This window comes from Ovis canadensis, chromosome 17 (assembly GCF_042477335.2).
Source record: "Ovis canadensis isolate MfBH-ARS-UI-01 breed Bighorn chromosome 17, ARS-UI_OviCan_v2, whole genome shotgun sequence".
NCBI lineage: Eukaryota > Metazoa > Chordata > Mammalia > Artiodactyla > Bovidae > Ovis > Ovis canadensis.
This window is the reverse complement of record NC_091261.1, coordinates 61,678,276-61,698,637: the sequence shown is the minus strand read 5'-3', so window position 1 is coordinate 61,698,637 and position 20,362 is coordinate 61,678,276. Positions and strand designations below refer to the sequence as shown.

General features: G+C 55.0%; 1 protein-coding gene across 33 annotated transcripts in view; it reads right to left on the bottom strand.

Annotated features, from left to right (window-relative positions):
* The window catches only part of NCOR2 (nuclear receptor corepressor 2), a 236,371-nt gene that overhangs the window by 142,231 nt on the left and 73,778 nt on the right, over positions 1-20,362 (bottom strand). For all 33 annotated transcript variants that reach the window (XM_069557629.1, XM_069557621.1, XM_069557643.1 and 30 more), the window contains 3 exons: positions 14,709-14,926; positions 7,766-7,893; positions 5,560-5,737 (listed from right to left, as the gene is read on the bottom strand). In XM_069557629.1, the coding sequence (XP_069413730.1) occupies positions 5,560-5,737; positions 7,766-7,893; positions 14,709-14,813 (411 nt within the window). In that variant the 5' untranslated portion in view covers positions 14,814-14,926. The remainder of the gene's footprint in view (positions 1-5,559; positions 5,738-7,765; positions 7,894-14,708; positions 14,927-20,362) is intronic.

Genomic DNA, 20,362 nt, shown 5'->3' with positions numbered 1-20,362 from the left:
CTGTGAGGCTTGAATGAGTACCTATGTGCAGAGCACTCAGCTCAGAGGCTGGCGCACTCTGAGGGCTCCACAGGCACTGGCTGGAACCATCCTCCCCCAAACCTGGCCCCTGCCCTGAACCATCCTCAAGGCCAAGCCGGCAGCTGTGGCAGAGGAGGCCCCAGGAGTAGCTCCGGGCGGCTGCCTCCCCACCCCCACAGCAGCTGCAGCCGGAGGACAGAGGACACATTATTCGCAGGGACAACTGCAGCCCCAGGGCTGCCAAGTGCCACCCTCCCCCGACCCCCCCAGCTCAAGTTGAGCAGAGGCTGTACCATCTTTGGTGTATGTCAGTTGCTCACTCATGTCTGACTCGTTGCGACCCTATGGACTGTAGCTGCTAGGCTCCTCTGTCCATGGGATTCTCCAGGTAAGAATACTGAAGGGGTTGCCATTCTCTTCTCCAGGGGATATTCCCGACCCAGGAAATGAACCCAGGTCTCCTGCATTGCAGGCGGATTCTTCACCATCTGAGCCACCAGAGAAGCCCTCTGGTGCCATCGTAAGTCCACCCTTTCTGTCCTTGGGTCTCGGTCCTACACACACAGACCCCACTGAAGCCCACAGGGCCCAAGGGTCTGGGGATCACTCTGGCCTTATCATTTCCATCTGAGATGTGGGGGAGAGCAGGTGTCAGGACTCTCAGATCCTCCACACACCCAGAACCCTTGGGGAAAAGGCAGAAGAGGCCCCAAGTCCTTCAACAGGGCCGAATGTGGCCCTGACGTGGCCCTCCACGCTCCTCAGGGACACCTAGGAAACTGAACCAGGCATTCTACTCAGCACAACCTACCCCTCAACTCTGACTGTGGCTCTCCCAGGGGGCTGCCACTGCATTCCCACAGCACAGATGAGAGGGCAAGGAACTGGCAGGCACAGGTCGGGCATGGCTCTAACCCAGCAGTCAGCACACTTTCTGTAAACAGCCAGGTGTAAAAACACTTCAGTCTTTGCAGATCAGACAGTCTGTGCTCCAGCCACTCACTCATCATTGCAGTGGGAAAGCAGCCAAAGACAAGACACCCAGGAATGGGCATGGCTGGGTGCCAATAAAACTTTATTTACAAACCCAAGCTGAGGGCCAGGATTGGAGCTTGCTATGCTCTTAACTCACATAGTTGTCACAGCCCACATGGGAAGTGCAAGTACATTTTTCCTCATTTTCCAGATGAAACTAAAGATCCAGTGAGGTTCAATGACATGCCTGAGGTCACCAGTCACAAAGTGATAGAGCTTTGGCTTGGAGGGCTCAGGACAGGAGAGACAAGGCCTCAATCAGAACTCTCCAGAAGCAGGCAGAGCACACAACCAGGTGGCAGGGGCTCCTACAGCAGAAACAAGGTCGCCACCACACATTCACTCATCCCTCAGAACCATGTGGCTGGGCAGGAAAGCAAGAGCGAGGTCCCTTCCAGGGTCCACGACTCCCTGATATTAGAAGCAAAGCTGTGCACGGAATTAAACTTGGCTGGTCTCCCCCAATAGCCTCAATCATTTCTCAGCGTTCTTGAGATGAAAGGTTTCGGTGACGTGGTTCCCAGAGCCCGGTCCTATTACCTGCTGTAGGAAACATCTCCCCTGCCTTGCTCTGATCTTCCACCAGGACCAAGAAGGGACGGAGAGGAGCAAGGTGAGAACGAGGACTGTGGACAGGAGGCTTTCAGAGCCAGGACACCCCAAAACAGCTCATCTAATTTGGGGATAATTCTCAAAATGACATGAGCAGGACTGGTGGTCCAGTGGTAAAGAATCTGCCTTCCAACACTGGGGACTTGGATTCAATCCCTGGTCGGGGAAGTAAGATCCCACATGCCTCAGGGCAACTGAGCCTGCACACCACAGCTGCAGAAGCCTACACACTGCGATAAAGAGCGCATGCTGCAATGCAGAGCCCAGGCAGCCAAATAAAGAAAGAAAAAAAATTTTTAATAAAATGCCATGAGGAAAAAGATTTCCGTCCCCAAAGCTGACAAGGGCAGCAGAGGGGTTGGATGAAGCAGTTGGCAATGACCAGGAACTATTGGAAAAGTTGTTGGAAACTTTTTCTTAGAGTCTTAATGGGGAAAAGCTGTCTTCTTCAATGGTTTCTTCCTCAAGGTGCAGGCCTGGCTTTTATTCTCAGCAAAGCTGCAAAGATGGGTCCATCAATTGACAAAGTGTGGTCTCTCCGTATAATAGAATATGATTCAGCCATAAAAACGAGTGATGTACAGACCCACGGTACAACGCAGACGAACCTTGAGAACATGATGCTGAATGAGAGAAGCCAGACATAAAAGGCCACATATCGGATGATCCCATTGATGTGAAGTGGCCAGAACTTGTAAATCCTCAGAGACAGAAAGCCGACGGGTGGTTGCCAGGGGCTGGGGAGGAGGAAGTGGGTGTTGATGGGTCACAGTTTCTTTCTGGGATGATGAAAATTCTCTTGAACTAGACAGAGATGGTGCACGACTCCGTGAATGTACTAAATGCCACTGAATTGCTCACTTCAACCTGCTTAATTTCATATTATGTGAATAGAAGATGCACACCAGAGGGCAAAGAGTGCTCTCTGCAGTGCTGAGTTTTCCAGGAATGGGACTGGGGGAGCCCGGCTACTGGGCCTCCAGATGGTTCTCCCAATGGCAGCTGGCCTTCATTTCAGTCCAAACCCGCAGGAGGAAAATAACAATCCAATGCCCTTACCAGTCGCTAGGTAGCAGTTGGCACCATTTTCCCCGTCAGATGCCCTTGGCATAAAAATTCAGGCCAACGTGGAACAGAAAAGCTCATTATGTAAAATTACAGACACAGAGGTAAGCAAAAGCCTTGAGGGCTGGAGAGGACCCCCTGGGGCTCCCTCCTCCTCCGTCTCAGACCCAGGAAACGGCAGGGCCAGGCTCAGGCACCCACAGTCCACTCTGCCAGTCACCATGATGGATTCCAGGATAGGCTGGGGCTTACTCAAAGGCAGGGAGATAAACAGTTCTTGTCTGGAAATGTGGAAACACAGGGAAAGCTCTTTTTGTTGACCTTGAATGTGGGAAGAGGAAGGCCTGGAATCTCAAATTGCCTTCTTGTTAACAAGACCACATGCAAGATGGCAGAGCCAAGAAACGGACAGAGACAGGAACCCAGGGACATGTCACCTGGATCAAGCTGTGCCTGAAGCCAACAATGCTGGTATTTCAGTTATATGAGCCAGGACCCCTGTTTAAGCCAGTTTTGCATGGGTTTTCTGTCCCTTTCAGCCAACGGGGCCCCAACAGACAAAGAGACTTTCAGAAATGGTGCTGTTTGTGATGATTCTAAAGTCCCCAGAACCAAGTCTGGTGAAGTTCAAAGGAAGCCTCTGATGCCACAGGACTCCAGAGGCTTGAGGGCAGGGAAGCATTACAAAACAGAACATTTTTATATGAAAAAGGAACACAGCCGGAGGGGAAGGGAGCAGGGCTGTTAAAAGAAAAAAAAATCCCATCAAATTCCTGTCTCACGCATCCAGCTAAATTCCACACAACAGACGCAAAAAACATCTGAACTCCTTCAGAGTTGTGTTTCTCCCCTGGCTTCTTCCCTTGCCCAAAATGCGCTCATACTTTCCAAATGCTCTTAACAGCCTGGAGCAATTACAGGAGTTGGTCCAGCCAGGCCCCAACACAGGGCCCATCACTCCCCCACACCCATGGGGTCCAGGAAGGGAAGAAACAGACAGAGACAGAGAGAGAAACAGAGAGACACACAGATACACATACACATCCAGGCAGAGAGAGACAGAGACACAGAGACAGAAGCAGAGACTGAGAAAGACTCATAGAAGGAGAGGAGGCCCCCCGGGGCACTCTAAGAAGGAGAGGGGTGAGCAGAAGGGTTCACAGAGTGCCTGTCAGGCCCAGAGACCCTCAGAAGCACCCCCAGGCCTGAGGGCTTGGAGCCCAGTTCTGCAGAGCCATCAGGCAGGCAGCAGAGGCCTGATGGGGGCTTACCAGAGACCCGCACCAGCCCATTCTCCAGGCAGAACCAGATGTGAGCACAGGGACATGGGCCACTCAGGGCTCTGGTCCCTCTGGGAGGACATCAAGCCTCCCTGGTTATGGCCCTGTGTCTGCCGCCACATGCACCCTGCTCCCCCACTACCCAAGACCCCCTTCAGGGAAGAGTTTTTCCAACAGCAACATCCCTCCCAGGAGGCTGAGGGGTCACAGAATCTAAGAGGAGGATGCCAGCAAGGGGATGGCAGGATGGCAGGCTTGAAGGGCCAGAGGGACAGCCCAAGGCGGGGCCAGCATCCTGGGCAGACCTGGGCTGTGTGGGCTTCAGTGCCCACTTCCCACATTCCGGTGACTGCGGGCGAGTGGCTCTCTCAGCCTGGGGTCTCCTATATAAAAGGTGATTATAGGAACTTCCCAAGTGGTCCAGCGGCTAAGACTCGGTGCTCCCAGGGCAGGGGGCATGAGTCCAATCCCTAGTCAGGGAATTAGATCCCACATACTGAAACTAAAGATCCCACATGCCACAGCTAAGACCCGGCGCAGCCCAATAAACATACATACATTTTAAAAAGATGATCGCAGATCAGTCTTCATCCAACTGAGATGGCACAATGGAATTGATACTCAAATGGACCCGGCCCACAGGCAGAGACTCTGTCCGTGTTAGTTTATCATCATCATCATCATGACCAACCCAGGAACCCCGTTTCCTGCCAGTCCCCCTATTAAAGAACCTGCCTCGGCCTGAAATCTCACTATTCAATCCCATCCAGTGTCAGGCAGAGAAGGAAGATCCAGCAGGTCCGAGGGGACCACTTCCCTCCCCTGGACTGGCTCCCAGTCCCCACCCACCCCCGCTGAGGCTGCAGGAAGAAGAGCACTGACCTCACTCAGCAGCTGGGCAGCCGTTAATGAGCTAATGTGTGTCCCCGCGGTCACGAAAGACCACGGTGACACCGCTCAGCACGTGCAGAAAGGACATCCGTCATGCAGCCGGCCAAGGACGAGTGTGTCACCTGGCCATGGTCCCTGCTGCACCCTAGGCAGTGGCAGGGAAACGGCAGCCTCTGAGGCAGCTGGGCGACCCTGGGAGACAGAAGCATCTGAACCACTGGCTGTGATTCCTCCATTTAGATGGAGACCAAATGAGCTTCTAGGGGTCGGTCCTGAGGTTCATTGGAATGGCAGAAAACCTCTCCCAGCAGCAAACTATGGGTGCTTTATCTATGCACATTCTCTCCCTCCATCTCAGCTCGACTCTGATTAAAGAAGAGTGAAATGCAAGAGCCCTCCAGGGCACTATGGTCCCCAAGGGCGGGAAACACTCGGGGATGGAAACCGGGGGTAGGGGAGATGCCCCTCTCCAGCCAAGAAACAGCCCACGAAGCCAAGCTCATCCCTAGACCCTCCTCTCACTGCCCAGCCTCTGCACACCCTGTGCTCAGTCCCTCCTCCCAGCCTGACACACCCACCCGATCCCTTGCACCCTGCCCACTCTCAGCACCACCCAAACCCTCAGAGCAGCTCCCAGCTGGGGGCCAAGCCTTACCTTGGACAGGTCCTCGGAGCCCCCAGGCTGGCCAGCGGCCAGCAGGGGCGAGGGCCGTAGCAGAGGGTCGGGCAGGAGCTCCAGGCGAGGGCGCTTGCTCTCCAGGAACTCCATCTCTGACTTGCCCAGCTCAGGCAGGTACGAGTGGGACTCAGGTCGCAGGTGAAGCTCCTGGGACCTGCCAGCAGGGGCGGGGGGGAGCACATGACATCACACCTGCTGCCCTCCTTGCTGAGCACGGCCATGAGCCACGCCCTCTTCCACCCCGAAAGGAGTGTCCATCTGCTCAAGGGCACACAGCAAGGCAGGACTCAAATACAGATTTGTCTTCCTCCGAGACAGCATTCATCGACAATGTTTATAGCAAGAGAGGGTCCTGGTGACTGCCTGCTCCCTGAGTGTGGTCCCCAGAGCGGAAGCATCAGCCCCTCTTGAGGCTGATTACAAATACACAATCTTCTGAGTCCTACCCTAACCTGCTGAGTCTGACTCTCCATTGAAACAAGATCCCGGGTGATTCATAGGGAAAGTCTGAAAAACACTGTGGGTCTAACACAGACGTTAACACACGTGATGCTATTTGCACATCACTCACCCAGAGGTGATTATCACTAGTCTATCCCAGCACTCTGGCTGTTCAACCTGGCCTTGCCCCTTTCTCAACTCAGCCCAGCAGTCTTATGCAGAGATAGGAGCTGTCCAGCCTAATCACTCGTGACTAATTCTCCTTAACCCTCCTCCCTAGTGGGCCAAGAAGGAAACTGGCCCAGAGAGGACATGATCTCGCCTGAGCACACACAGCAGACCCAGGACTCCTAGCGTCCACCTCCAGCCGCTGCTGCTGACCAGACAGTCCAAATGCTGCCCCTGTTGAAACGCCTTTCAAGTTCATGCTTTTTTCCCCCAATAAACTCAGAATAAGAATCCAGATGCATTCCCCCCACCCTCAGGCCCTGCCTGATCTGGCCCCTGTTCACCTTGCCTGCTGCGTTCCTGGCCCAGGGCCTTTGCACTGGCTAGGCTGGACCACACACACACACCAGCTCTTTCCATGTTAGCTCTTCTCCTTCCTTAGTGCCTGGGGCATCTCCTCCTAACAGCCATCTCCCTGCCCAGAAAAGCTCGAAACCCTCCCATTGGTTTCTGTGAAGTTTACCCTCTGGATCCCCAATCACCTGTTAACCCCAGCCACCCAACCTCCTTGCCTCTCTGGAAAAGTCCAAGGACATTCCCCTCTCCAGGGTTTTACACATACTGTTCCCTTCACCTGAAATGCCTTCACCCTGCTCTCTGAATGGCTGGTCACCTCACTCTCCAAATGGCTCTCTGAATGACTGGCTACTTAGTGCCAAGTGTCTCTCCCCTGAGAGGCCTTTACCAGCCACTCCAGCCAAATAGCAGCCGTTCCCCGCCCAGTAGGAAACAAGTCGCCTGCCCCATTTTCAAGTCATCCTGTGTGTTTGCAATATCTCCCCTGCTAAGACCATGGGCTCCCTGCGCGCAAGTCTGTCTGTCTAGGTGCCTGTGGGCAGCCACAGCCTATAATAGTTCATCACGTGTTAGAAGCTCAAGACTCTCAAGAGTTCCCTGGTGGCCTAGTGGTTAAGGTGAACCTGCGTGGCCCAGGTTCAGTCCCTGGCTGGGAACCTGAGATCTCATAAGCCAAAGACGCAGCAAAAAAAAAGAAAAGAAAAGCTCAGGACTCTTAGCAATGAGTGCTATTACCGTCTCAGGCATCTTCAGGCTCTCTCAGGGCTCTGGCCTGTCCTGACAGCCTCAGCCCTGGCCCTGCTGGGCCCCCACCTGCAGCATGGTCTGCTCCCTCCCACCTGGATTTCGCAAAGGCAAGGCAGGCCCAGGGGACCTCGTCTGCCAGTTGAAGAATGGACGAAGACTCAGAGAAAAAGGGAGGAGGGAGGGGGAAAGGGGCTCCCCGTGTGAAGCCAGCTGCAGGCACATCCCTCTAAACCAGCAACCCAGCCCTGCTCCCCTACTTCTAGGTGGTCATCCCCTCCTGCCTGGGCCACACACCCAGAGACCCCTGCGGGACCATGGCGGGAAGTCCGAGGGGCCACGTGGCTCTTCCCTGCCCATCTCCAGCCCTGCTGACACACCTCCATTTAACACGTCCCATCCTCAGGAGCTCCCCACCAGCACAGGCCTCCACTTCCCCATCTGAGCAATGGATGCGCAAGCCCCTCCTCACCTTTCATTCCCAGGCTGAAATTCAGACAGCAGGGAGGGCCTCCTCCGCTGGGGCTGGATGATGGAGCCGGGCGACAGGTGTGAGGTGTAGTCACGGGGGTGGTGCGGGTATTCGAGCAGCCCAACATCCTGCAGCAGAAGACAGGCCAATGAGCGCCCACCCCACTGTGGTGCGACCCACACAGCGACCCAGGGCCAGAGCCCCCTGCCCGGTGCTGCTCCTCCACCCAGGGAGCCTCCCACGTCCTCTCCCGGCCCTCAGTCCCTGTCCGGCCAGAAGGCATTCCTGGGGCCAGTGGCCACCAAGAAGTGACCTGTTCAGCTAAAGGGCGCCCCGCCCTGTCACAGTCTCCCAGTCCGGCCCTCTTTCCATATGAGACGACCAAGCCCATGTGTTAGCAGAGAAAACCGGAAAAAGGCACAACCTGTGTGTCTGTCTCCAGTGCAGGAGACACAGCAAGACACGGGTCAGGGGAAGCGGGTGACACAGCAAACACTGAGAGTCTGCAAGGCTCAAATACCAGGTTCCAAAACGAAGCACCGCCGTGGGAGTCTCCCATTTGCACAGGGAAAACCCACACACGTGTGTCACATACACAAGCACAGCTCAAAGTCAAAAGGATAAACTCCAGGCAAAACCCTCCTTCTTCAGTAATGTGCCATCATCACCATTATCATCTGGGGGAAAACAAAACACTAACGAATTAGATGTGCTCCGATTAGCAACTACACGCTGACTGGAGACGCACTAAAATGTTAAAAAAAAAAAAAAGACTGAAACAAGAAGTCTTTCAAAGGAGAAAACAGGACAGGCTTCCTACTTGTACCAGTCCAAATCGATTACTTCTGTCTGCCGAGAACATTCACGCTGTGGGTGGCAATCAGTTAGTGATGTCTGGCAAGAGTAAGACTTGGGAAAGTGTAGGATGGTAGGTGATTTATTTTCTTCTTGGCGCCTTTCTGAATTCTCCCAATCTTCCGTAAAAATCTAGTCATTCTTTTGCTGTCTGGCTAATTTTTTTTTTAAAGCTGTTATTTCTGCAAAAAGAATTAGATGATACCACGTAGGTGTGTTGGAAATGGATGTGTTTCAGACCCTCCAAAACAACAGCATGTAAGAGGCTGGGAGGCTAGGAAGCTGGAGGGGATGAGTAACTAGAATCAAGAGGGATCCTGTCAACTTCAGAGGCTGGAAATGTTGAGGGAAGGGCCTTCCTGGGCAGGCCAACGTGGAAGCAAGAAGCTACAAGGCCTCAGGCTAGAGGTAAGTGTCCATCATTCAAACCCTCTGAGCCTCAGTGTCTTCACCATTAAAACGGATTCCCTGGGGGCCCAGTGGTGAGCACCCCTCCACTGCAGGAGCAAGGGCTCCCTAGTCCCTGGCCAGGGAACTGAGATCCCCACATGCCACAAGGCGTGGCCAAATCAAAGAAGAGAAAACTGAAATGGATGTTTGACCTGGACTGAAGGAGGCCTCTGTGCCTCCAACCACAAATCCCCCTTAACACTCCAAGGATTTCCCCCAAGACTGACGGCAGCTTCCAGGAGGCAGAGGAGGGCTCGGCCTCCCCCGAGCTTCCCCACACTCCAGGATGTCCACCAGGTGCTCTCAAAAGGAGAAGTAGAAAGGGCTGGGGGAAGTGGGTGGCAGCCTCTGGGATCCCGCTGGTGAGGCTGCCAGGCACGGATCTGGTGTGCACACGCACGCAGAGGTGTGAGAAGAAATCAGCAAGCGCTAGTCTGCCAGGAGGAAAATTCCCTCTCACACAAAAGCAAAATGAACAAAGCGGCAGAAAGGCAGACAGTCCAATCCCTCGGGAGAGGGCCCGGGCAGGATGGCGTGCCTACCGCCGCCAGCTGAGGTGGAGAAATGCACGTGGCGCCTGGGGCCCCTGAGGCAAGGGCATGGGGCTGCCACTGTGTGAGCCTTTCTGGCCTCAGTTTCCCAGTTTAAGAGTCAAGCAGGATGAGCTCAGAGCACAGTCCCTCCAAGACCACCTTGGGGGCCACCCATATTGATTTCTACCCTAGGGCTCTGAGTCCAGGGACCCCCGAGGGTGCCTTGATCTTTACAGGAAGGAAAGAACTGGGGAGACCCCAAGAGAGGCCGAAAGTGAGGCTCACTGTGATCCTAGGAGCCTGAAGACACCCGGCATGCTGGCTGGAACCCTCCAGCCACATCTAGCAACATAAGAACCCTCCATGTGTTTCAAACCATTCCAGCCCCGCCCGCTGCCCCCATACATGTATGTGGCCCAAGCCGGCTCCTGAGTCTGTGACCCTTGGTCTCAGGGGAAGCACTGAAGATGAGCAGATTCAGATCCTTCTTGAGAGCCTGTTGACACGACCGCAGCATCTGAGCACATGGCCAGCACGGTCCTGCCGGCCTCGGCCTAAACCTGCCCTCACGCCCGCAAACTGGGTCACGTGCAGAAGGCCATGTATCCGTTTGTGACAAACTGGAAATGAAACAGACCGGTCCTTCCCACAGAGAGCCTGATAAGCACTGATCTGGGGCCAACGAGGCCCAAGGCCAAAGCCAGGCTCGGCCTGTCTCATCAAGTGTCCCTGGCACACGGCCACAGCCACTCCAGTACGTGTTGGCTGAGCTGCTTTTCGCGCTGGGACAGCAGCAGCCACGAGTCATTGTGACAGAAACCGCATGGCCCGAAAAGTCTGAAATATTTAGAGAAGGTCTGCCAACCCCTCCTCTGGAGGAAGAGCCTGCCGTGTACCCTGGGGTCCACTCGGAAAAGGATGCTAACGGGCACGCTGTTGTCATGACAGCAGCAGCATCAGTCATCAACACAGTACTGTATCAGTCACGTTAACCTCCCCAGGCGTGGTGCAGAGGCCTCTGCATGTGTCAACTAACTTGATCCTCAGAGGCTTAGAGAAGCTACCGGCGATGCAGGAGACCCAGGCTCAATCCCTGCGTCAGGAAGATCCCCTGGAGAAGGGAACGCCTACCCACTCCAGTGTTCTTGCCTGGAGAATTCCATGGATAGAGGAGCCTGGAGGGTTATACTCCATAAGGGTGCAAAGAGTCAGACACAACTGAGTAACACTTTCAGAGGCTTGTAATTACCCTCACTCAACGGACGGAGAAACTGAGGCAAGGGGTGGCCAGACCACTAAACTAGAGTTTCACAGCTAGGACATCACTGAGGCAGGACATGAATGCAAGGGGTTTAGCATGAGAGCCTGTGCACTTAAACACCCGTCTAATACTAAGGGACAGAGAGGTTAAGCAACTTGTCCAAGGCCACACAGCAGGGAGGAGTGGCACTGGGATTCAGACCCTGTGTCTTGGGGCTTGAATGCATTCATTCAGCTCAAGGCTTGAAGGAACTTAAGAGAGCTCAAGAGGTCCCAGGGGACCTGAGGGAGGCGGCAGAATCGAAGTGGCTTGTGGAAAGCAGGAAAAGAGACAAGAAGGGGAGAATGTGTTCAGACCCTCAATCCTGGGAGACCGTCAGACTCCAGGACCCTTGGGGAAAAATGTGGGGTTCTGATACTGTGGGGGAGGAAAGCCAAGAGCACAGAGATGGTGAGAACAGCACACAGAGAGGGTGTGCGGGAGGAGCAGGTGGGACTGAGCAAGCCACGTGCACAGCACCATGGAGAGAGGCTCTGAGCGTGCCTGACGCCAGATCGGAGAAGCGCACTTGAATTAAGCCCTCCATCTGAGCCAGGCATAACACAGCAGGCGGCCTGGAGATGACGTAGATCCATAGGTCATAGCATAGGCCAGCGGAGGAGGCTGCTCCCAGCCCCCTCTCAGAATCCAGGCTCTCTTCAGTCTCCCGCCAGCCTCCCAGGAGGAAAGAGATAACTGCCGTGTGCAGACACGGCCCTAGGCACCTTGCAAACATCTGCCGGTGATGCTCAGACCCACAACAGCCATATCACAGATGGGAAAACTGAGCCTGCCCCACGCAGCCCAATGTCACTCAGCAAGTTGGGAGGGACAGGGATTCAAAGGCACATCTGGGCATTCTTGCTCTGCCCCTCATCCCAGCATCCCTGTCTCAACTATTATACAAGGTGCTGGGACCCTGGGTCCCCATCTGGCCTTTGGACCGGGCATTTGTCTCTCTGTGCCTTTATTCCCCTTTTCCTTCAGCATTTGTCTTTCAAAGACTTGGGGTGGAGGAGGGAATTCTCAGAAACTCTGTACAATGGCCTGGCAGTAAGGGGTCAGGGGCTCAGGGCTGCAGGGGGACCCCCAGATTACAGTCCCAATGCTCACCTCCCACCTGCCAAAGAAAAGCTCTGGACACGTGCCTGGGAGAGCAAGACCCCACCACCCGCCCCGGACACCCAGAAATCTTGCTTTTAAAGCCTTCCCAGTAACAAGCAGGGGACCCCAGCTGGGCCGCCCCAGCACCAGGCAGGGTGGTCGGGAAGCGGGGCCCACTGCGGTCAGCACACAGGATAAGGATGCCCCACCTCGCAGCTGTCCAGGGCCCTGCCCACACGCAGCCTCAGCCTCCTGCCCAGAGGAAGTGACCACTAGGTCCTGCCCAGCCACACCCTGCATCACTGGCAGTCCAGCAGAAAAAACAGAAAGTGTCTGAGATCAGGTGGTGACTCCAAATGACTGCAAGAGGGCCAGGCTAAGGCAAAGGAAGGGTGGGATGGCAAGATAGGAGGGCCATGTGGACTCGAGGACTCACCCAGGGGGCAGGAGGGCGGGGAGGGAGGCCCCCTGAGGGGGAGGGGGGAGGGGACAGTGGGGAGGGGGCAGGGGAGGAGAAGGGGGAGGGGGAGGGGCCCCCCAGGCAGCTCCAATGACAGTGACAATTTTGCAATTGGACACATGTACCATAATGATGTTCCACAGATCATCACGTTTCATCCCCAGGAGAAACCAGGCAACAGATGCTCTCATTACCCCATTTTATGGATGAAAAATCAAGGCTCAGAATTGTTACATAACCCGTCCTATTTGCTCACCTGCAAAATGTTCCCCCTGGAGCAAGGGCAACTGTATACACAAAGAGTATAAACTAAACGCTCGCCCTAGGGACTTCCCTGATGGTCCAGTGGCTATGACTTCACACTCCCAATGCAGCAAACCTGAGTTCGATCCCCAGTCAAAGAACTGGATCCCACATGCTGCAACTAAGACCCGGCACAACCAAATAAATAAATACTAAAAAAATAAATAAATAAAGCACTCAGTGGATGAGAATGCTTATTTTTGCTGTTGTGATCATGACAAAGCTGATGACAATACATAATAATAAATGACCCCCAGGAGCATAGTCCTGGGCCCTGGGCACACAGTAGGTGACCAATAAACAGAAGCATCTTTTTCACAGGGGCTCAGAGTCCTTCCCTGGTAGCTCAGTGGTAAAGAATCTATCTGCCAGTGCAAAAGACGCAGGCTCAATCCCTGGTCCGAGAAGATCCCCTGAAGGAGGACAAGGCAACCCACTCCACTATTCATGCCTGGAAAATCCCACGGACAGAGGAGCCTGGCAGGTTACAGTCCATGGGGTCGCAAACAGTCAGACACCATTCAGCAACTGAGCATGCGTGCACACAGAGTCCTGAAGCTGAAGCAACGCTGCCTCCTCACAGTGATTGAAACTGAGGCCTATTATTTAACCTCCCAGCTTCAATCTCCTCGTCTGCAAAATGGGAAGATAACGTGAGGTGCTCTTTCATCAGGCTGTTTGTGAGAATTCGACCACTCCATCCATAATGTGCCTGTTGATCACAGCCAGCTCTCAAAAGCATCTTGGGGCCCAAATTCTCGAGAGGCCGCTGTGTTTGGGACACCCTCAGGCTGGGTCAGTGGGCTCATATGCAAAAACGTCTCGCTCACGGAGGATGGAAAAGCCCTCCCACGCCATATCCTCTCAGCGTCTCAGGAGAAGGGACCATGCCACCTGCGCAGAACAGACACAAGCATGTACACACTGGGGCCAGCAGGGCCAGCTTCAACCCCGGCTGTGACTGCAAACCCTCACGGTCCCTCGCTGAGTAGCTAGGAGGTCCAACAGGGGAAGCCCAGGACTCTGAGGGCCCTCTGGCAAGCCCCTGAAGATGCGGCATATAGTAAGTGCCCAATAAGTGCCAACAGAGCAGAACCAAAGCCCATCCTCAGCGCCACAGGCAGCCACAGGTGAAGTCAGGAAAGGGGACCCCCACTAGGAGGTGGTCAGAGTTGGGTGCAGCTCAGAAAAGCTGATCAAGGAGACTTCTCTGGTGGTACAGTGGTCAGGACTCGAGGCTTCCAGTGCAGGGGGCTTGGGTTAGATCCCTAGTTGGGGAACTAAGATCTCACATGCCACATGATATGGCCAAAAATTTTTTAAAAAGCTGACCAAGGTCACACCTGCTCCCTCCCCACCAGGCCACCACCCCCAACATTGGGGCAGCTCTCCCATGAGCAGAACCAACCCCCTGGACCACCACCCCCTCACCTCCCCCGCTCATGTCAGAGATTCAGAGAATGACACGTGCTGGCCTTGTCATCCGGGAGCTCTGAGCATCACTCAGTGAATAGGCTCCAGGCCCTGAGGATTGAGGAGGGGAGGGTCTGCGAACCACAGCCCCTAGGAAGTCACTTCAATCCTAAAGCAGGGGAGCCTGGTTGAGGCTGGGCTGACAGTGTATACAGCAGGAGCTCCACATCCACGTGCAAACCCCACAGCAGACCCAGAGGCAGGGATCACAGCTCAGCCTGGCCCTGGGCTCCAGCTTCCCAGCATTAAAGTGGGAGCTAAGAGATTTTCCCAGATGTCCCGGGACCTGGCAAGGCCGCAGATAGCAGTGGTATCTGCCCAGTCACCCCACTTCCCCACGGGAGACAGTGAGCCCTGGCTGGACACCATCAGAGTCACACCAGCGCCGACTCCAGGGAGAAACAGGAACCCAGTGACAAAGGAAAACTCCGAAGGTGGCCCCAGGCGAACATCCGTGCCCCTTACCGCGTGCGGCCGGGCAATCTGAACAGGGTAGGAGATGCCGTGGGGTGGGTAGCGGGGCTCGGCGGCCCGCCACGTCTGCGCCACAGGCTGCGTAGATCCCGACATGGTGGTAGGCGTCCAGAGGGGCTCTTGGGCCCCTGTAATCTCCCTCTCAATGGTCAACAATGATTAAAAGCCAGTCTTCGTCATCTGCTCGCAGACCACCCTGTCCCAGGCACCTGTGAGAACAGAAAAGAAAGCAAGATCAGCCATGGGGCAGCTGCTCCTGGCGGACCCTAGAGGGGCCCCAAGTCCTTCCTGTGGCCACTGTGAGGGAGTGAGGGCAGACAGGGGTCTTCCAGGACCCTCCTCCATGCCACTGGCACGCTCTCTGCCCACTGACAGCAGAGGGAGATGCCAAGTGGTGTTTGAGGCCCCTCCAAACCACAGGCCAGGCCAGCAGCTGCTGTACAAGCCACATGGATGACAGTTGTGCCCTCCCCCACTGCTAAGGTCCTTGCTCAGCAGGCATGGGAACTCCAACTCTACAGGCGCTGCCCTACCTCACTTATGGCCCCCAAGCAATCTCAGCCCACCCAACTGCACCCCAGGGAACCCTGCGGACACTGCTCTCACCACCCCTGTGGCCCCCAAGAACCTTCAGACCACCCAACCTCACCCCCATGGAACCTCAACTCTGCGGACACTGACCCCACCACCCCAACGGCCCGCTAACACCCTCGACCCACCCAACCTCACCCCAAGTCCTCTGCCACTTTGAGTCACGAGGGCAAAGTTCCCCAAAAGCACCTGGGAGCTCAGTCCCACGAGGGGACAGGTCCACACGAGCTTGGGGGGGGGGGGGGGGGCGGCGGTGGTGAACAGGGTCATCTCGGGCAGAACGCAGGTCACAGGGTGACCACGGGCAGAGCTGGGCCTGCCTGGGCCTCCTGGTGACCCTTGGGTGGGTGAGTGTGACACTGGGCTGGGGGACAGGGCAAACATGAGGTCGGCCGGGATGTAAGCTGAGAGCGAGGGCACTGGGAACCCAAGGGCCATGCTGCAGAAACAGCCGGGGACGCGGCCCCAAGGGGCCCCCAGGTGGCTCCTGGGGGGCGGGCGAAGGATAAAGCAGGGGAGAAAGCACACCTGTGTTCACAACGGAATGAATCTCAAGAGTCCACTGGCTTTCCAGATGGAAAAACTGAGACTCAGAAAGAAGAACGGACTGCAGTCAAGAGAGCAAGAGAGCCTCTGGTCAGAAGAGGCCTTTGCCCAGGAATCTCTAGGGGCCCCCCACTCTCTCCAGGACCCTTCTCTCCCTTCTTTGCTGGCCATTGCTGCAGGCAGCCTCCCCAGGATTGTAACTGGTTCCTCTGCCCAGGCCAGGATTGAGAGTCTGCCAGGTCCTGGGCCCCTTCCACACTGGGCCACTCTGAAAGGGGGTGTCCACTCAGAAACACCAGCACCACACATAGGAGGAGGAGAGTGGTTAACAGAACAGAAGGAAAGACCTGGGAGGTTGGGGGCAGCTCTGGTGATGTGGAATCTTCTGCTTGTCCCTGTAGCTAAGAGGACAGTGCCTTCTGAAAGGGGAAGGGAGGGAGACCATGGGTTGTTGCATTTGTACTGTTTAAGAGTCAAATAAATCATACCCAACATCAAAAATAAAAGAAAAAGAGAAAAGGGGTGTCCATCAGGCCCCCACCATGTGCAACACCCCACTCACAAGCCCCTACTCAAAAGCTGAGGAAAATCCAAGATGGCGCAAGCACGAAACACCTGGATGTCCCCAGGTAGGGCTGGGGGTGCACCTCACGTGTACCCCCCAGCTCCCTGAAATTTCATCACAATGTCCCTCATCGCCCTGCCCTCCACTGACGACCATCCTTCTCCAAGGGCATGGACGCCCCGAAACCCTCCTCTGGTGCTCTGCCCACTGAAGATCTGATGTGGAGGGATGTTAAGAGGGAAGATGGAGATCATGGTGGTCAGGAGAGGAACAAATCCCTCTCCCCTCCATCTGGGGGCCCTGACTGCTTCCTGCTCTCCACCCCCATCACCTGCTACAGTAGACTTGACTTTCCTTTCAGGAACCATCTTCCCTCTCCAGACTCCAGGAATGATCACATGATCCAGGCCTGGCCAATCAGATTCCTGCTTCCCCTGGACCAGTGATTGGCTCAGGGATTGGCATGTGACCCAATATGAGCCAATGAGAGTCACTGGGTCTTGAGACTTTGAGAAGGAACCAGAAAGAGGCACTCTCCACTGGGGCTGCAAGCTAGGAAGATGAAAGCTTGTGGGTCTTGTGGGGCCCCTGCGTGGCAGAAACCTATTCAAGAACATACCCCTAGAAAGGCAAAAGTGAAGGGTGGGGAGAGAACAGTCGGGTCCTGATGGCAGCCATGCCTGAAGGCAGCTCAAAGCTTGCTTCTTCATTCAGGGAAGTCAAGGCTCTCCTATGCGTTTTGCTTTGGCCAGCCCAACCTGGGTTTCTGCCACTTGCCATCAAAAGTTCTGACTCCTCCAGGGCAGGAAGGAGTCTTGGAGCAGGCAACCCTTCCATCGGGTGCTGTCCAGCCTTCCACCACTGCAAAGCCAAAGAATTCAGAGCCAAAGCTGCCACCCCACAACCACTGCAAGAGAAAAGCCCACGTGGACTTCTCCCAGCCATAGAGACAGGATAAACCGTGTAATTCTTATGAACGTGGGAACAAGTCTCACCCAGCAAACAGGAGCTACTACGATTACAACCACTAGTACTGTCCCTGCAGTAGCTCTGCAGGCCGGTCACAGCGATGTGGAAGGGAGACCAAGCTGCCCCTGACAGTCCACACCAAGAGCAATCTGGCATCTGTCCTGGAGCCCAGAGACAAGAGACTGGCCTCCGGAGAGGGGTCAGTTGTGGCCACCAATGCTGGACCCAGTTCCAGAATTCCTTTTGTCCCAGCTTGTCACAAAGCCCAGCAGACCCTGTGGTCCGATGCAGCAAAGCCAATTCTATCCCAGCCTCTCTCTGGGTTTTAAACCCAGAGAGGCCAGCAAGAGGATGAGGCCAGCGGCTAGGCAGGTAGAAGTCGGTTCTGCTTGCCTTTCCTCCAAGAGCACCACAGGCAACATCCAAATTGCTCTGTGGCTTTGCGTTGCACAAGGTGGTGAGAAGTCTGATGTACCCACAGCTTTTCTGACCTTCTCTGTCTAATGAAATGCCGACTAGGGATGGCAGCCCTGGACAGGTGCTCACACTGTGCACTGCACATGGGCTCCAGAAGCCAGGGAAGTGACACCTTTTCAAACCAGCCCTGGAGAATCCCTGGCCACCTTCCCACCCTCCTCAAGCCCAGCCTGGCTGGCTTCCCACTTCATCAACACTCACAGAGTATCCACCCCCAAGCTTAGGGACTGACACCCCTGCCACCCACCTGCCACAGGCACTCCACCAGCTCCCTGGTCCAGCCTCCTTAGGTGCAGGTTGTCCCCAAAGCCAGGGGACCCTTGGGACCTCACACTTCTTACATTCACCACGAGCTTATTTTAATAAGCTCAATTTCTATCCCTCCCAACCTCAGCCACATTTTTTTTGCCAACTTGAAAAATAAAATTTTTTTTAGGAAAATAGGCTGGCAGCTCCTCAAAATGTTAAACATAGAATTACCATATGACCCAGCAATTCCACTCCTAGGCATAGACCCAAAAGAATGGAAAACAAGAGATTCAAACAAATCAATGTACACACACGTATTCACAACACCACTATTCATTATAGTCAAAGGTGGGAACCACCGGAAACCCTTGCTGCACTCTGCCGGAGCGCCAAGACCATCTGTTTGAGTCTCTTCCAGCAGGGTCCGTCAATGGACGAGCGGATAAATCAATGGAACACGGTCTACCCCTATGATGGAGTATGATTCAGCTCTAAATAGGAACGAAACACGGACACTCACCACAACGTGGATGGACCTTGCAAACAGGATGCTGAGTGACAGAAGCCAGACACGAAAGGACAAACACTGGATGATTCCACTGATGTGAAATGTCCAGAACGGTGAATCCAGAGAGACAGAAAACAGGTTGGTGGCTGCCAGGGGCAAGGGGTGGGATGGAGGTGGGGAGGGTGCTGGTAGATGTAAGGGTCACCAGGCAAGTTTTGAAACTAGATAAAGGTGGTGTTTGCGTAACATTGGGGGATTAAGTTTCGACTTCATCAGCAACGTTGGGAGGTGCAGAACAAGAAAAAGTATGACATTGCTTCACCAAAGACAAGGGTGAGGGGAGGACTTTCCTGGTGGTCTAGTGGCCAGGAGTCCAAGATCCCAATGTGGGGGGCCCAGGTTCAATCATTGGTCAGGAAACTAGATCCTGCATGCAACTAAGAGTTTACATGCCACAACTAAAGATCCCACGTGCTGCAACAAAGTTTGAAGATCCTGCGTGCTGCAACTAAGACCCGGCACAGCCAAATAAATTAACATAAAGACAAGGGGAGGAGAGGATGAGCAAGACCCATGGGGCAACGTAGGGGGTCTCCTGAATCTGGCCTTGGCTGAACAGGGTTCTGAGAACAGGATCCAGGTTAGACCAGGAAAGCGATGCAGTGGCCCCAACATCACTGCGTGTCTGGGGCTTTGGGGTCAGGAGAGGATGGTGGGCATCCATTGTTCTCCAGACACTTTGAGGTCCCCACTCAGAGCTCAGCCCCAAGCTACTGAATGAGGCAGGGTCCAGGCCACAGATGGTCTTGGCGCTCCGGCAGGGTGGGGCAGAGAGCAGACAAGCAGTAAATAGTGACCTCTGAGTGCAGGCTGGGAGCTCTACAAGCCTTGAGGAGGGCAAGAGGGAGCCAGGGAGAACCTCCTGGAGTGTGAACAAGACACAGCCGGGGGAGGGGGAAAGAGACGGAGCTCTAGGCAGAGGCCACCACCTAAGCAAGAGCCCAGGGATGAGAACAGGCACTGTGTGCTTGAGAAATTCCTCGAGTCATTCAAGGCCCATGGGCCATGGAAAGGGTGGATTTTGTTTGAAAGGCAGTGGGGAGCTACAGAAGGTGGTTGATGAAGAGAGGAAAGGGCCGGAGTGTTTGATAAGCAAACGCCGTGAAGAGCAAGCGTGGAACCAGGAGGCCGGGGTATGGGGGTGGGGGGGTTATCACAAGATTCATGAGATGATGCTGGTGGGATCGGGGCAGCAGGGACAAAGAAGCAGAAGCAGACTGTGTGGAAGTTGGGAAGGAGACTGCCGGCCTCAGAAACACCTTGCTCTGGGAGTGAAGAAGGCCATGCGTTCCCCCAGGGATGGGGCCCGTGGTTCCCTTCCTCTGACAAGACGCCTCAGGGCTCTGGTCCTCGATTTCCTCAATGGCAGACTGGAAGCATGCATGTTCCTGCTCCATGGACCCAGGAGGACAGCACGCTTGTGAAGTGATGCCTGATGAACAGAAGGTGCTCAATAAGGCAAACTCAGCCAGGTCAGGGTTCCAGGGAGAAGAGGGGGCACTCTGGTGAGGTTAAGGGCTTGCTTCACCAGGCAGCGTAGGACACTCCTGAGCCCCATAGGTTGGGGCCACCACAAGCCCTGCCAGGCCTCACACATCCGAATCACAAACCACGGCGGGGGCACCTGCCCTGCCACCCTGCGGAATCAGCCTGAGGAGGGCTGCAACTGGGGCTCCCATG